We start from the raw sequence: 16,711 nt of genomic DNA, 5'->3' as shown, positions 1-16,711 counted from the left end.
CTACTGGTTTCCCATAATGCATTGCACACATTTCCTCTGCTAACAGCCTATCAGGCTGCTAACTTTTGTTTTATATAGTATTCTATATAGAAAATACTCTGCATATATATATATATAAAGAGTTCCGATGCAAAAGCCTCTGAATGCCATTTGAAATTTTCTTCTTTAATGATGATTTTTATCAAACTTGTATATTTAAGTTCAGTAATTTCACTTAAATAACATTTAATAGGTAATTATCATTGCCATTTAAGTGAAATTACTGAACTTAAATATACAAGTTTGATAAAAATCATCATTAAAGAAGAAAATTTCAAATGGCATTTAGAGGCTTTTGCATCTGAACTCTTCATATATATATGTGTGTGTGTGTGTGTGTGTGTGTGTTCTAGTAATCTGGACATGCTACATTCGTCATGTCGTTATCATGTGACCATACCAGAGTCACAAATCCTCTCCTGTGGCGTTTTGAGATGGTAAAGTGTCCATTGTATGCTTACTTCAAAATCTCGCCTACTTTATTTTGTTATACTGTGAATTCAGACTCCGTTTATATACTGTTTTTCACAGACTATATGGTAAAGTATGCTATATTGGATATCTAACTAACTAACTAACTAACTAATTTAACATAGCAGGTGGTGGCTATATAGCTAGCATCCCATTGTTGGCCCATCTCAGTTACAATGTATGTCAACTTACAATTAAAATGATCATACGTTTATGGGTGGGTGTGCAGATATCCTTTTTCATGCATCTTTTTTTTTTTAATTAATTTTAGCTGGTTATGGAGTTCTGGATGCTTTTCCATATGCACATGCTGATGAAATTTTTTGGTTTAATTAATCCTAGTGGTTTTGTGAATTTAAGCAGACCTGAGTCAATTGATATACAGTTATTGTAGCCAACTGCTACTTAAGGAGACCATCAATTAAGAATGTTCTCAAATTAGCTAATGGAGCACTCGACGGTTAAGATTCATGCAACTGGGTTTCGCACTCGGCCTTACATCAATCCATTCTTGCTCAGTAAAGCAGTTGGGGGAACTGACTCGTGACTCCTATAAGACTATGACGGGTTCGTTTTCGGCCAAACTAAAGCCTCAGAGAAACAATTAGCAAGACCAAGCAAGCGTAGAAAGTGTTAGAAAGTTGTTTTTTTTTGTACCCCAAAGATATTGTCCCTATAGCTGAAATTAAAGCTTCATGGTGGAAAAAAAGCTTCATAATTATTTTATTGTTAGGGCTGTCAAACGATTAATCGCGATTAATCGCATCCAAAATAAAAGTTTGTGTTTACATAATATATGTGGGTGCACTGTGTATAATTATTTTATATATATAAATACACACACATGCTTGTATATATTTAAGAAATGTTTTCATGTATATACTGTATAAATAATATTTTTTTCTTAAATATACATGCATGTGTGTGTATTTATATACTGTATATGCAAAATAATTATACACAGTGCACCCATATGTATTATGTAAACACAAACTTTTTATTTTGCATGTGACTAATCGCAATTAATCGTTTGACAGCCCTATTTATTTTATTTTTTATTATTTTTATTTAGTTGCTATTGTATTTTCAAAAGATAAAATCAGACATATGATTTTAGTGTGTCATGTGGTTTTATTTTATTTTGAGCTAAACTTAAAATTCATCTGTAATATAGGCCCGGAATAAAATAGGGAGAGTTTTAGAAGCAAGATCGATATATCTATGTATAGTTTCTGAACAGCATTTTGATCTCAATTCAGAGATATGCCTGATTATCCAGAGATTATATTTTATTGATCTACTTTCCTTAATTCAATAGTTACTACTTTGGCTTACCTTGTAATAATGAAGGCAATCTACAAATCTGTGTATCGGATTGAATTGTTCAAGGCACCAGAGGTGAGAGTGCAAAACCTCCCCCCTGTTTGTTTAAGTGATATTGATGTGTGTGCAGAAGCAGCGTGTGTGAGAGAGTAAAGACTGTCTGTGAGCTTCAGGGAACCAGAATGAGTTAGCACTTTTCATCCTGCATGCCCGTCGCCGGTGGAGAACAACTGAGTCAGCAGTAGCCCGACAGATCGATAGCTTCTTTTCTGACCTTGCTCGGATACAGAATCCTGTGCTCACCTCCCCCTGCAATCTGCATCGAGTTATATTCATCACTCGCTTTTTCATATTCTTAAAAGTGTTGGTTCTGATCTGCCATCTTTACAGAGACAGGTCTAGAACTGAACATGAAGTCTTGTAGATGGATCTGCCACTTTACTTAACAGGTTTTCAAAGTTGTTTTCATTTTTTTGGCCTAGCACCGTGCTAGATTTCATGACACTACTGAGTTTACATTGAATTTAGTGGTGTGCAGAAATATCCAGGTAATGCTAGTCAACTAATCACTTTTAAAGTGCAGTCATATTTATTATTGTTTGGTGAATTTTCACAGGTGAAATCCAGTCATTATGATAGGAATCAACGAAATCTGGAATTTCACGTTAGGGCGAAAGATTTCCCTCACGGATTTCGCATCAGGTTCAGTTAGTCGTGCGGATTCGCCACGCTGACCAACAGAAAGCTGAAAGTGTCTTCTGTGTGTGCTCTGTTTTATGTATCGCTACACCTTTTATTGACAATATTATCTTGATTCACAATAATCAAAAAGTTTCACAGAAAATGTAAACGCTTATTTTATGCCTGAATAATTAGGCTGGTTTGGGTCTGGGAGCAAATTAAACACAAGCTAAAAATATCTTTACTAGTAACTAATCTTACTTTACTAGTAACTAAAAATATCTCGACTAGTAACTAATCGAGTTCGACTTTTTTCGACTAATCGAAAAAAAATTATATATATATATATATATATATATATTGTCAAATACTCAGCCAATCTTTCAAAGTATCTCATCTGTACCTGATTTGCAATGAAACACTGCAACACAAAGTTCTATCTTTAAATTGAAATAGTTTCTTGGACCCTCTTTTATCTTTCATTGGTCGCCAAAAAATAAAAAAAACCCGCCCGAACTCATGCCATTGGTCGACTCAGTGTTGCTATGTCAGCCTGGTCGTAATTCTCAAACAAACAGCAATATTTCGAAAGCGCCAAGTGTTTTTAGTTCTCGGTGGAATCAGCCTACGAATATCTTATTTATAGTCTCTGCATTAATTTGGAATATGTGAAAGTATTCAAAAAAAATGACACTCATCACATTTAACCCTGGCAATATAAACTCAAGTTCTCATTTAAATATGAATGACAATAACCATAGCCCTCATTTTGGCTCTGAAACATTGTCACGACTGCGTGACTCTGCGGATTAAGGCTGACCAATGGGATGCTGGGAGGATCCTCACGCTGAGTGGTGGGGGTAATGGTAGCTCAGCTCCATATGTTGATCTGCTCAGAGAGGACTGTGCTGTCACTCTCCCACCAGTCCGACACCAAGTCCTTCACCACATGACCATCTGTACTCAACGCCAGGCCCTCGTGCTTCATGCCCGTTCAGCGCTATAGTTCGGGGGCTGTGCATTATGCAGAATAGATTTCATCAAATGAGTTAAAAGGAGTATTGGTGTCTGAAACCATAATAAAATCAGAAAAAAAATATGTTTATTAAAGAATTTAATTGAATAAGTATTTAAAATGTATATTTCCAATTCTTAAATGTTGTTTCCTGTCTTATATAATTAACAAACTATACCTATGAGAAAATGTTTTTTGTCTAATTTAAAAAAGAGACTCGAAGTCTGAGCTGACTCTTTTTGTTTATATGATGCTAATATGAGTCTGTTTTTTTGTTTAAATCATGTAACAATGACAGAAATTCTGTGATTTCTGAAGTCTGAATTCTTGAGCTAACTTTAACGTTTGTACATTTTGCGGATGCTTTTATTTAAAGCAACTTTTGTGATGCATGGTAGCCTACCTGAACCCATGCTTGTTAGCGCCATTCGCTAGTTTTAGCTAAAAACTACATTCCTGTTGCATTCCTGAGGTATAATTGTAATAATCTTGCCTTTCAAAAAAGGAGTTAATCTATTGGCATAATGATAATGTGCCACCATCATCATATGACATTTGCACAAAGGTTCAAATTGAATGACAGCTCTTTCAGTGTTCTCTTAAGTGAGCACCCCACTGACAGACACAATCACTAAACATGCCGTGTCAGCCTAGCGCACCTGTGAGTCCTGCAATAGCTTCTGAACACCCACTCGCACTCATTAAGATTGACCTGGGCTGGTTTCCCAAAAACATCTTAAGCCTAAATTGATTGAAGAATTGCCACCACCAATGGTCTTTACGATCAACTTAGGCTCACAATGCTTTTAGGAAACGCAGCCCAGAACCGCAAAACCTTTTATTGCAATCACTTAACATTGTGACTGCTCATTTGATGTTCTTTTCCCTCTATTTCTGACACTGCAGTAGCTTAAGTTGATTGTGGTTACTTGAGTTCTGATCATATATATGTCTATGTCATTTTAAAAAACACATGTAGGCTCTATATTGAATCTCATTAGATAAGAGTTATTGAAAGTAAACACTGCACAGAACATTTATTTTGGGGGTGATCTGAATCCGAATGCACACTAACAAGAAGGGTAATGTGGGAGATGGCGCCCCCTAGAGGTACTCAAACAATATGTCTACTAAAAATGTTTGAAAAATCAATAAATAAACACATGGATAAATAACATAATTTAGTTAAATGAAAATGTCATTAATTAATAATATAGAAAAGTTATATAAATCAACTGTTAGTTGATCTCACATGGTTTGTTGTTTCTCCTGCAGGTTTGATAGTATTTCTGGGAATGATGTTTGGAGCATTTTTCTGGGGTGGCCTGGCTGATAAAGTGGGCCGACGGAAATGTCTGGTCATCGTCCTGGCCATGAACTGCATCTCTGCCTTCTTCTCCTCATTCGCTCAGGGATACGGCTTCTTCCTGTTCTTCAGGCTGTTCTCTGGATTTGGGTAAGCTGGAGGAACAAACAAAGCAAAGAAATATATCAAGAAAAAACACTTGGGTCTGCCCTCCACCTTGGAAGCCATAGAATTGCTTGATAATAAGTCGTTGTTTTCCATTGGAGCTTGAGCCCTTGTAAATCAGGCTTGTCCAGGCTCATGCCTTTCTCCCTTGGCTCAACATCTAATTTAAAGCAAGCAAGGCTGGGCAGTAATTACAGTAGGCTATACTGATCCACAGGGAACTCTCAATCTAGCTGCCTCTGCTAGTATTTTCAAGCAATAAAAGCCTAAGGGCTACATCCTGACTTTAGAGGTCTCCAATATGCTCCTGTGGCCATTTATGGAGGTTTTGTGAACAAGAAAGAGGTTTTCAGGTAGGGTGACCAACAGTCCTGTTTTCCCAGGATGTGTCCTGGCCGATTTTTATAAAGTGATGAAAATGTCCTAGTTTTCAAAAAACTGCTGGGAGAGATATAATATAAAACAAAATATAGGATGGTAAAGGATAAAGAGGAAGACAAGTAATTATATAAATATTTTTTGTTAGTTCATTTTTGTAGTCCTGGTTTTTAGTAATCCAAATATGGTTGTAAGATAACTGCTGCCCTGTGTTTTCTTGCAGGATCGGGGGCTCCGTCCCAATCGTGTACTCATACTTCTCTGAGTTCCTGCAGATGGATAAGAGAGGAGAACATCTCAGCTGGCTTTGCATGTTCTGGATGATGGGGGGCATCTATGCCTCCTTCACAGCCTGGGGCATCATCCCTCGATATGGTACAAACAAATACCTTGTTTTTTTAGAGCGGTGAAAAGATAAAGTTCCTTTTCCCCCCTTGTTTTTACACAGTTTTTTTTTTTCTTCACTATTTTGCTGTATTTCAGGCTGGGGTTTCAGTATGGGCTCCGAGTTCCAGTTCCACAGCTGGAGGGTGTTTGTGTTGGTCTGTGCTCTCCCAGCAATAGCAGCTTTTGTTGGGCTAATGTTCATGCCTGAGAGCCCACGCTTCCTGCTGGAGGTACAGCTAAACAATAGCTTTGTTCTAAGACCTAGTGAGCTGTCTCGCTGCTTAGCTACTACCTACACATATGGCATAACCTGTCATCATAAGTGACCGATTTGGAACATCATAGGCTGCAACTCACAACACAAATATTGAGCTAAGTTTGTCATTAGCATGATGCTAAGCTAACCAAGCGATACTCTAATAATATGATTCTACTGTCAGTTCTGATGAATTTAAGGCATTCTTGCTGACTTATACTGTATACTGTGTGTATATATAAATCATACTGATGGCAAACTTTTTAATGGTAGTGTATGTATCACAACTTAAGCCAATATGGGTAATATTGACACCGCTGTGAGAAAACAATATCTGTCTCTTCTAGAATGCTAAACATGATGAGGCCTGGATGATCCTGAAACAGGTTCATGACACCAACTGGAGAGCCAAAGGAGAACCTGAGAGAGTGTTTACTGTACGTTTAATGATTTTTAAGAGCTGATTTGATGTTTGTAATAAAAATGTTATGCAATTATATCTACTATGATTAGATGGTGAAATCTGACTTTTACCATAATGCCTCAAAAATAATGAATCCTTTTATCCAGGTAACTCATATCAAGACTCCAAAGACACAGGAGGATGAGTTTATTGAGATTCAGTCTGCAACGGGAACTGCTTTCCAGAGATGGGGTGTTCGAACTTTGACACTGACCAAGCTGGTAAACTAAAAAGCTAACAGTTCACTTGACTTTAAGTTATTCAGTGTGTAATTTTAAAATAAGCTATTTTTGTGTGCAGGTCATCAAAAATATTTTGTCCCTCTTGGGTCGTGATCTAAGACTCGCTACTCTGCTAATGGCCATCATATGGTTCACTATGGCATTTAGGTAAAGCATTTTTACTAATTCCTTATTAGTCTTGATTTCTGAAACACTGGTGGGAAATGTTAGCGCCTATAGTGTCGCCTATAGTGTCACACCCACTCTCTTCAGTAGCACCTCATTGCAGTACACAAGATCCAGGGGGCGGAGTCGGATCAAGATCTGAGGGGTTGAGCTAAGTAGGATTAGGGGTGGGTTTAGGGATCAGGGGGTGGAGCTGAGTAGGTTTAGGGGTGGGTTTAGGAATCAGGGGGTGGAGCTGGGTAGGTTTAGGGGTGGGTTTAGGGATCAGGGGGTGGAGCTGATAGGTTTAGGGGTGAGTTTAGGGATCAGGGGTGGAGCTGGGTAGGTTTAGGGGTGGGTTTAGGGATCAAGGAGTGGAGCTGGGTGGGTTTAGGGATCAAGGGGTGGAGCTGGGTAGGTTTAGGGGTGGGTTTAGGGATCAAGGGGTGGAGCTGGGTAGGTTTAGGGGTGGGTTTAGGGATCAGGGGGTGGAGCTGGGTAGGTTTAGGTATATGTAAGGTGGGAGGAGTTGGATCTGGATCCGACTCCTCCCCGTGGATTTCATGTTCTGCAGTGAGAACCATCTCACTCTCTCAGCCATTGGTCAGAAAAACTGGTCAGATAGTTCCTCCCCCAAAATCAGACAATTGGTGGAGTATTCACTCTTACACTATACATTTCATTTCATGACTTTCTTGTGGTATATTTTTTAGCTATTACGGGCTTTCGGTGTGGTTTCCTGACATGATCAAACACCTCCAGCACGAGGAGTATGAATCCAAGCTGAAAGTATTTCATCGGGAGAAGGTGGAGCAATTTCATTTCAACTTTTCTTTGGAAAACCAAGTCCATAGAGAAGGAGAATACATCAACGACAAGTACGTTGACAGAAACACCATCTGCAACGTCTGTTATCCATCAATGATCAGGCAACAGTTTCTCAATGTGTGTTGTGGGCTTTCATGCAGATTCATCAACATTGAGATGAAGTCTGTGAAGTTTGAAGACTCCTTGTTCGTGGACTGCCTCTTCGAGAACATCCGATCCACAGAAACGCTCTTCGAGAACTGCACCATCCGCAGTACCATATTTAGCGACACAGGTAAGATATCTTATCCACAATCCAGAGTTGTTTTAGCACACTTGGTCTCATGGTTTCTTAATTTCCACAGACTTATATGAAGAAAAGTTCATTGACTGTACATTCGAGAACGTCACTTTCGAACACAACAAGAAGGGATGCCATTTAGACTATGAAGATGAAAACGACGTCCTCATCTACTTGGTCAGCTTCTTAGGCAGCTTAGCCGTGTTGCCTGGAAATATCATCTCAGCACTCTTCATGGACAAAATTGGACGAATCAAGATTATAGGTGAGTTCACCCTGCTTACAAAGTTCTGTTAGAAGACGTTCTGGCAAGGTTCTTCTTAACTTATGAACAAATGTTCTTCCAGTTGCGACAATAGAACATTTGTTCAAATTTATCTGGTCTTTCATAATGTTCTTAAAACATCAGCCGTAAAAAAATGTTCATAAATGTTTTAGTTTTTATTTTTTTTTTTACTTTTTTTTAAATGTTACCACTTGTTTCCGAACATTCAAAAACATTTAAAAGTATACATTCCTTTATTTGCAAAACTTACTGGGAATGTTGGGGCGACATTTTGGACGTTATGAGCATTATGGGGAATAATTATCAGAAAACTTTAGGTTTAGTTCACCCAAAAATGAACATTATCCCATAATTTACTTTCCCTCAAGCCATTCTAGGTGTATTTGAATTTTGTCTTTCAGCCAAACACAATCGGAATTATAAAAAATTATATATATATAATGGGAGTGAATGGCACCTTCGATTTTGACGCCCAAAAAAGTGCTTACATCCATCATAAAAGTTATCCATTCGACTCCATGGAGTTAATAACGGCCTTCTGTAGCAAAATATCTATATTTATAACTTAAAAAATTATCACTGGCTATGCGAGTCTAGTTCTGGTGGAAGAGTGACCTATGACCTATACTTTCAGAAGGCCTTTATTAACACCCTGGAGCAGTATGGATTACTTTTATGATGGATAGATGCACTTTTTTTGGCCTTCAAAATCTAAGGTACCATTCACTCCCATTATAAAGCTTGGAAGAGCCAGGGTATTTTTTAATATAACTTCGATTGTTTTTGGCTGAAAGAAGAAATCATATACACTTTGGATGGCTTGAAGGTGAGTAAATTATGGGATAATAATTTTCATTTTTGGGTGAACTCAACCTTTAATGGGAATGTTATCAAAACTTTCTTATATATGTTTTTGCTGTGCCATCTATATTTTTAGCTCTAATACTGTAGCTTGCAATCTGTCAAAAAGACAAGCCTGTGAAAACCACTTTCTCTTCTTTCTACAGGTGGTTCGATGCTTATTTCTGCTGGATGTACCTTTTTCCTTTTCTTGAGCTTTAGCCAGGCAGCCATTATAGCCTGGCAGTGTCTGTTTTGTGGTGTTAGCGTAGCAGCATGGAACGGCATTCAAGTCATCACCGTGGAACTCTACCCAGCTTCAAAAAGGTATATAAAATACATGCCGCATATTACACACTACATGTCATACTTTGCAAACAGTGGTACAGATAGTTGGGCTTAATCAAATAATAGTATAATTGTTTGTTGAATTTTCTTTAGTACAATTTACTTTTAGGGCAATTAAAAAAAAACAACTGTCTGGATTTCCTAAAGACAGGCAATGAGGAATTAACTATTAAAATACATGAAAACATTAATTTTGTGCTTGACCTTAGTGCAAATGCAGTTTCCCTGCCAGACCACTAAATTTTGGGGTGGAGAGTATGTAAATGAATCGTGTCATGTGAGGTTTTTTTAGTGTCCAAAAAAGGTGGTAAATAATGGTACAAATACCAATTTTGAGCCTCACATGACACCATAAGAACTTCCCACTCCCATCTGCGCTTTTTTTAGATTGTGGCCGTACACTAAGGCTCAATCCCAATTCACCCCTTGCCCCTACCCCTTGGCCCTACTCCTCCGTTTAGGGGAAGGGTGTCCCGATTCTTGTTGAGATCAAGGGGTAGGGTTACAAAGCCCTCGAAACTGAGATTTTTAGGAGGCACACTCCAAACGGAGGGCTACGAGAAAGTTCACGGAATTCATCGCAAATCACCGGCGAGATGACTTCGCAAATGGTTAAACATTTACATTTAGCGCCAGATGACACCACCATGCACTTTATTTACTCTTATAATAATAAAAACACCATAACGGCAGAGCCATCGCCGACGACTGATGAAGTATCGGGTTCATGAAGGGTTGTTCCATTTCGTAGGGGATATATTTCAACCCCTTGGCCCTTGTAACTCTGTTTTAAGGGCCAAGGGGTACACTTGAAAACAAGGGGTAGGGGCAAGGGGTGAATTGGGAATTTGCCGTTCAGTAAATCTGGCCCTTAAAGTAGTAAACGTCTTTTTAATTTCTGTTCTCAACGTTTCTTACAGAGCCACAGCGTTTGGAGCCTTAAATGCCATTTGTAAGTTGGCGGCTATATTGGGAAGCTCAATCTTCGCCTCATTCGTTGGCATTACCAAAGTCATCCCCATTCTGCTGTCCTTCGGTGCTCTGGTCGGTGGTGGAGTGTTGGCCCTTAAACTGCCTGAGACCAGGGAGAAGATCTTGCTGTGAAAATTGTTTGGTTCTATATGACTATTAGTGTGGAGATAACTGCTGGCATGTGAAAAATTGGGTTTATTCAAAAACAAACAAGCAAAATACTAATAATATGTGATATAGTGTCAACGAACTCCAATATTCAAAAAACTACAAGGACCAAATGATGGGTTTACCCCTTGTCAGCTATTGATTGATATGCCTGATATTACAAAACCAATCTGCACTAGCTATAAAGTTTCAGAAAAGTCTACAGGGAGTATTATAGAGAAAAAACTCTCTAATGAAAAATAAAATTGTCCCAGATTTGCTTGAATGGAGTAATCTGAGTCGTGGAAGTCTCAATCCTGTGCCATTTCTTGGTCAAAAAATTCAGGTACTGTTGAAGAATTTTCTTTTTATCTTATTCCATAGCTTGTAATTTGCTAGCGTCTCATCCTCTGCCTTTGCTTATGATATAATCTCCACCTGAAAAAGGTGTAATTTTGTCGTGTGAGTTTGCAAGTGTCCCACTCTGTGTCAAGAGACTGATCTCAATGTGTCGCTGTACGTTCGGATGCTCGGTGCAGAATGTGCGCAAGTGTTTGTTAGGTCACTGCGGAAACCATTACGTGCTTCCTCCGTTTTCTATTTTTGCTTTATTTATTGTAAATCGCTGGCAGAGTACCTTACAAAGCTAGCCTCGCTTTTACCGTGCCTCTCACTAAATGTGTTGTTTCTTAGTGCTCTCTCACTCTCTTTCTCTAACGCCCTTTTATTTGATTATTTTGCATCCTGTGAATCCTGAAGAAGTGGAACGGTTTGGTCACTTTGGACTTAAACTTCACAGAGCCACATATCTGTACTTGTTGTTGACTGAGTTGCATGTGTGTAACTTACAAAGTAATGTTTGTGTCAATGTGCTGTCTGGATGATCTAATGTATGTCTCAGTGCAAATAAAACCGGTTAGATCATACTAGTCATTGGTAACCTGTATCATTTCAGTTCAACATCAATAAGCCGGTTATAGGAAGGACAGTACACCCAAAAATAAAGAATCCATCCTCTATATGACTTTTTGTTTTGTGGAACCAGACTGATCTCATGAAATGGCACATATAAGTTATGACACACCAATTCGTATCTAATTTTTTGGCGTGCTATCAACACGCATAATCAAATGTTTATGAACGCTGTTGACTTAAAGGTACAATTGTCACGAATCACACGCTGGAGAGAGAGATCCAAATGCAATCATTTTAACAGGTAATCCGTACTCACACAAACTAGTTCAGGCAGAGCAGAGGTCAAAAATCCAGGCAAGCAGTCCAAAACAAGAAACAAAACACAAGGTAGAGATGTAGTGACGAGAAACACTTCTTCTTCTTCAATTTTTTTAAATGGCGGTTGACAACAATTTGTTGCATTACTGCCACCGCTGGACTGGAGTGTATAACAGGAGATACAGATTTCTATAAAATTAAATTCTTTTCAAGAAAAGTATTTTTTTTTTTTCCTGTATTTTTTAAAAACAAAAACAAAAAATGAAAACTCTTCCCAGCATTTCTTTGTAAAATATTACTGTATTCAAATATAATTTCACTGGCTTCTATTTCAGCAAAAAGCCTCCTCTCTTGACAATATTTTAGACAATGTATCGATACATGCTCAGGGATAGGCCTTATACTACCTACAGTTACCATCAACATGCTTTTTCATTTGAAATAAGGTAGGCTACTATTAAGTCTGGTATGCCCAATTCTCAACCTGGACAGCACCACTTCCTCATCTATAGACGAATCCGACGAGCGTTCTGTGTAGGCTGCCATCTTGTGGCGACGCCATTACTGAGCTGTTACACAGGCATATAGACATATGCACCGGTATGTAAACAAACCTCGGTGATAACGCGAACTCACCCTCGATGACAGCTACAGCCAGGCAGAATGACTTGTTGGTTTGATCTGTGACTGCAGTGGCCTCCAGTCACAGATGAAGGTACAAACGATCTTACAGATTAACGTTATTTATGAAAATAGCTTGGCAAGCTAGCTAGGCTAACGTTTGCTAATGAGGAAACTATGAAAAGATCTGTCCATTTGGCAACAATAAATAAATAAATGAAATCAAATAAACAAATTCATGTTTTTCATTTGTGTCCATTATTTATCTCATTTTCACAATGCAACAGGCAAGGGTAAGGTAACGTTACAGCTAGAAAGTATACATAATTTCGACCAATTAGTGTTTTTAAGCCATGGAAAGAGGTCAATATAACAGCAGGAAAACAATTATGTCACATAACGTTACATTTAGCTCAGGAAAGCCATTTAATGACCATAGCATGTTAATTGAATAGAAAAAATAGCAAGAGGAGATTTTGCTGATCACTATATCACATATTTATTATATTTTTTTTTACTTATGTCATTAAATAATTGTTATTATACGCGAATGTCCACGTCTTGTACTCGCCCAGGAAATCTGTAAACCGTACGGCACCAGACAGGGGCAGTCGACCCGGGGTATTCACAGTGTTTTCTCTTCAAAATTGAAATTTTACTGCCACCATTGAAACAATTTATAACGGAAACTGTTTACCCACTCGACATTATACAAGGGATAACGTTGTAACGATAGTGACAGTCGTAAATCGCGGGCTGTTTATTCCAGTGGACGCAAGTTGCAACTAAAACAATAGGAGGCAATGGCGCAACGCTACCCAGCAACAGCTCAGTAATGGCGCCCCCCTTACTTCCGGTAGTTTCGCCGGATTCGTCTATAGTTCTGGCTGTACCTGCAACCTTTTTAACTTTAGGCTGTACACTAAAAAGATGTCTCCCAAAGGATTTAGCAAGCTCATTCCCCTACCCATAAGAAGGAAAACAAAGGAAACATTTACACAGACAGGGTATTTAACAAGGAACTCGGAAGAATGAATGACAAGGAACAGCTGGATACAATAATAATGAGGAACAGCTGAGTGCAATGAACAGAGAACAGGGATTGCAGTTCATGAAAGGATGACACCGTGGGGAAGAGGACCTCTCGTGGATACCCGGGGAAACACAACCCAGACACTGTGACAACAATATGCAGGATTTTTGCAGTAAAATATCCTAAAATCACTGGGCCAATGCTATATATTTTGTTTAGTTGACTACTTACAATATCCCAAATGTTTCCAACTATTTGTAAAACGTGAGAAATTTGCGATTTTAACCAAAGAAACGGGGCATGTGAGCAGGGGTGAGGAGTCGCCAGTCAATGGGGTCATATCCGCGTTACCCCCGGTTTCCGCCAGGTTTGACCTCGTACGCAGTAACCATGGCGACAGACGTGGACAATTAGGTCGGTTATTCCCGTTAGATAGCATACCACTTAACTTAAAAATCAATGTTTACGCAAAAGTCATGATGTCATGTTTGTGGAACATGGAATACATTTACAGTATGGGTCCAATATTGTTTTTGGACCCCATTGAATTTCATTGTGTGGACAAAAAACGGTTATTTTGTGTAGAAATAAAAAGTCATACAGGTTTGGAACAACATATGGGTGAATAAATTACAGAATTTTCATTTTTGGGTAAACTATCCCTTTAAGCTGTCACTGAACAAAGCTGTGCATATTATTACTGTATTGCTTTAAAAATCAATACATGCACCAGAATTAAATTTATACACCTAAAAGATCTGACCGTTTGATAGGTTGAAGATCAACTTAGTTGATTAAAGGCTGAATAATTCAATGAAAACCTCTTTCTCGTCATGCATAATTAACAATAAACTCTGCATAATGCATATTTAGCACTCTGTCTCCTCTCCACCAGAAAGCTGGTGTGTGTGGGCGTTCGGTGCGGTGTGGCTGCCGTCTTATCATCAAGGTGGATGCTGCACATTGGTGGTGGTTGAGGAGATTCACACCTTCCAAATGCGCTTTGAGTACCCAGAAAGCGTTATATAAATGTAACAAATTATTATCATTATTATTATTATTACTTGCTTATTCATTTTTATATAGCATTTATTTGGAAAGATTTTCTGGCTGACACAGAAATCATTCATTTTATGTTTTCCATTATGGTGCTTTTGTTTTGTGACTGTACATTATGAATTAAAAAACTTGCACGTTTTTTGTTTTTTTTTTGGCTGAAAACTTTTCTCTGCCTGCCAGCTCATTTTGTCCTGGGGTTTGAGCAACTCTGTGAAAGATGTAACAACAAGACATGGGAAACGGAGTTGGAGCAGAGTCCCTTTTTTTCGCTTGGTTGAGAGGTTTTAGTTTGTAGACAAGTTATTCAGCTCTTACGGTCACTGGAACTGTGGAGGTGGGTGGGAAAATATGCAACAAAAAAATAGTGCAAAGATCATTTTACATGCAGATTCTGGTAAAAAATGAGTGCATAACAAATACTAGATTGTTGATACTTTTTGCACATTGGGCACCACATACTTGTGTCGTTCTCACAATGCAATGTCATGTTTCTCCTGATTTGCAGCACCTCTGTCTCAAGATATTTTGTTTTGATTCACACTCAGGGTGCAAAATGCTGCAGGCCATGAGAGGAGGGAAAAAAAGAGAAAACATTGTAGTTCCCATGGGAAGGTCGAGAGGTTGATTTGGATAAAAGTTGTTGCTTTAAATGGTAGGATTGAATAGAAACATGGGCCTTAATAAAATAGGCCTTTCTTTCCTTTTGAGATTGTGAAAAGATAAACACTGTGGGCTTATAAGACTTTAAACGAATAGATTCGAACTGTCTCGCCCTCCATGCCTCTGAGGTGCCAAAGATCACCACAGTCCTGGCACCTTTCGGCTCTCTCGAGACCAGGGTACGGAAAGTTCACAATCGCAAAGGTCATACTAAGGCCTTGAAAGGACAAGTCATCAAGCAAAAACGCAGATGTTAGCTGAGATGCCTCAACAACCTGCTGCAACACAAACTACTATTTGCCGGGTTAGTAAAAATACACCATTCAAAAGTAAAGAGTCAGTAAGATTTGTTATGCTTTTGAAGTACTAAGACTGCATTTTAAAATACAGAAAAAACTGTAATATTGTGAAATATTATTGTAATTTAACATAGCTGTTGTCTATTTTGTTATCTTTTAAAATGTAATTTATTCCTGTGATGTGATCCTTTAAAAGAAGTCTGCAACTTAAAATGTTTTTCTTATTATACAAAAAAAAAAAAACAAGAGAAAAAAATAAATAATTATTACAGGTCAGTTTTTTTCATGTATACACAGGTATCGCACATAAATATCGCACAGGAATCCATTAAATGTACATTTCTTGTTTTCAATCCATATTAATACATGTTATTGCTTGCCATTCATGTCCAAAATACTCTTTAAAAAGTTTTTTTTAACCCTTTAATGCCGACTGGAGCGAATTTGCATCAAACCCCTTCCATTCAGACTGCAGGCGAGATAGCATGTGTATTCCCCCAATGCCTGCTTTAATTGTAAATAAATTCAGGCGTCAAGGGGTTAAAAGAAAACTAAATAACAAAGAATGATTTTAACTTAATTTATTCACACAGAATAGTTATACTTAAACAAAAATTATATGTATATATTCTTGTCACTGTCCATTACTTTGGGAACCTGATATCCGTATTGGATTAAGTTATATTGATGATTTTTCCTCCCTACTGCAGAGCAGCAAATAGATACTTCTGAAAATCAATTGATTGTATTAGTTATTGTTGAATACAGTGGCTTTAAGTGCTCTTTAATGATTCTGAAAAGATGAACTCTTGACTTGATCTCGGCGAGGTCACGGAGACTCATGTGAACTGTGTCTCACAGGATTCGCACCTATAGTAGCCTAGTTCTCAAGGTGCCACTTCGAGGTGCCAGTCTAAACAGTGGCATCTCAAAACCCCCACAACCTCACCCACACACCTTCAAAAGAGTCTAAATATGTAGTCAATAGCTTTCTAAGATGTTTTCAAATCACATATTATTGATTTTGAGTGTTTAAAATGTTGAAATTGCACATTGCAGCACACATGCTAATCGATGCTAATGCTAATCAACGTTTACAAAATGGAACCTAAAAGCTTTTAACAGTCTACAAATCAATGGGCTTTATTTCTCAAAAGTCTTTTCGATGGCAGTATATTAGTGTGATGGCTCTTAATATTGTTTAGCCAGCCTCATTAGCTCGGTTACATGTGTGG

The 16,711-nt window shown here is 38.1% G+C and overlaps 1 protein-coding gene across 1 annotated transcript in view; it reads left to right on the top strand.

Annotated features, from left to right (window-relative positions):
* sv2bb (synaptic vesicle glycoprotein 2Bb) overlaps window positions 1-11,497 on the top strand; it is a 32,579-nt gene extending 21,082 nt beyond the window's left edge. Inside the window, exons 3-13 of the mRNA XM_039657041.2 lie at window positions 4,805-4,985; window positions 5,602-5,753; window positions 5,862-5,995; window positions 6,369-6,458; window positions 6,592-6,705; window positions 6,785-6,873; window positions 7,584-7,748; window positions 7,839-7,972; window positions 8,043-8,243; window positions 9,272-9,431; window positions 10,373-11,497. Coding sequence (XP_039512975.2) covers window positions 4,805-4,985; window positions 5,602-5,753; window positions 5,862-5,995; window positions 6,369-6,458; window positions 6,592-6,705; window positions 6,785-6,873; window positions 7,584-7,748; window positions 7,839-7,972; window positions 8,043-8,243; window positions 9,272-9,431; window positions 10,373-10,556 — 1,604 coding nt within the window. The 3' untranslated portion in view covers window positions 10,557-11,497. The remainder of the gene's footprint in view (window positions 1-4,804; window positions 4,986-5,601; window positions 5,754-5,861; window positions 5,996-6,368; window positions 6,459-6,591; window positions 6,706-6,784; window positions 6,874-7,583; window positions 7,749-7,838; window positions 7,973-8,042; window positions 8,244-9,271; window positions 9,432-10,372) is intronic.
* Window positions 11,498-16,711: the final 5,214 nt, after the last annotated feature.

Source organism: Pimephales promelas, chromosome 25 (assembly GCF_988280905.1).
Source record: "Pimephales promelas chromosome 25, fPimPro1.hap1.1, whole genome shotgun sequence".
In the NCBI taxonomy this organism is placed as follows: Eukaryota; Metazoa; Chordata; class Actinopteri; order Cypriniformes; family Leuciscidae; genus Pimephales; species Pimephales promelas.
Note: the sequence above shows the minus strand (reverse complement) of the source record. Positions and strands in the feature narration are given on the sequence as shown.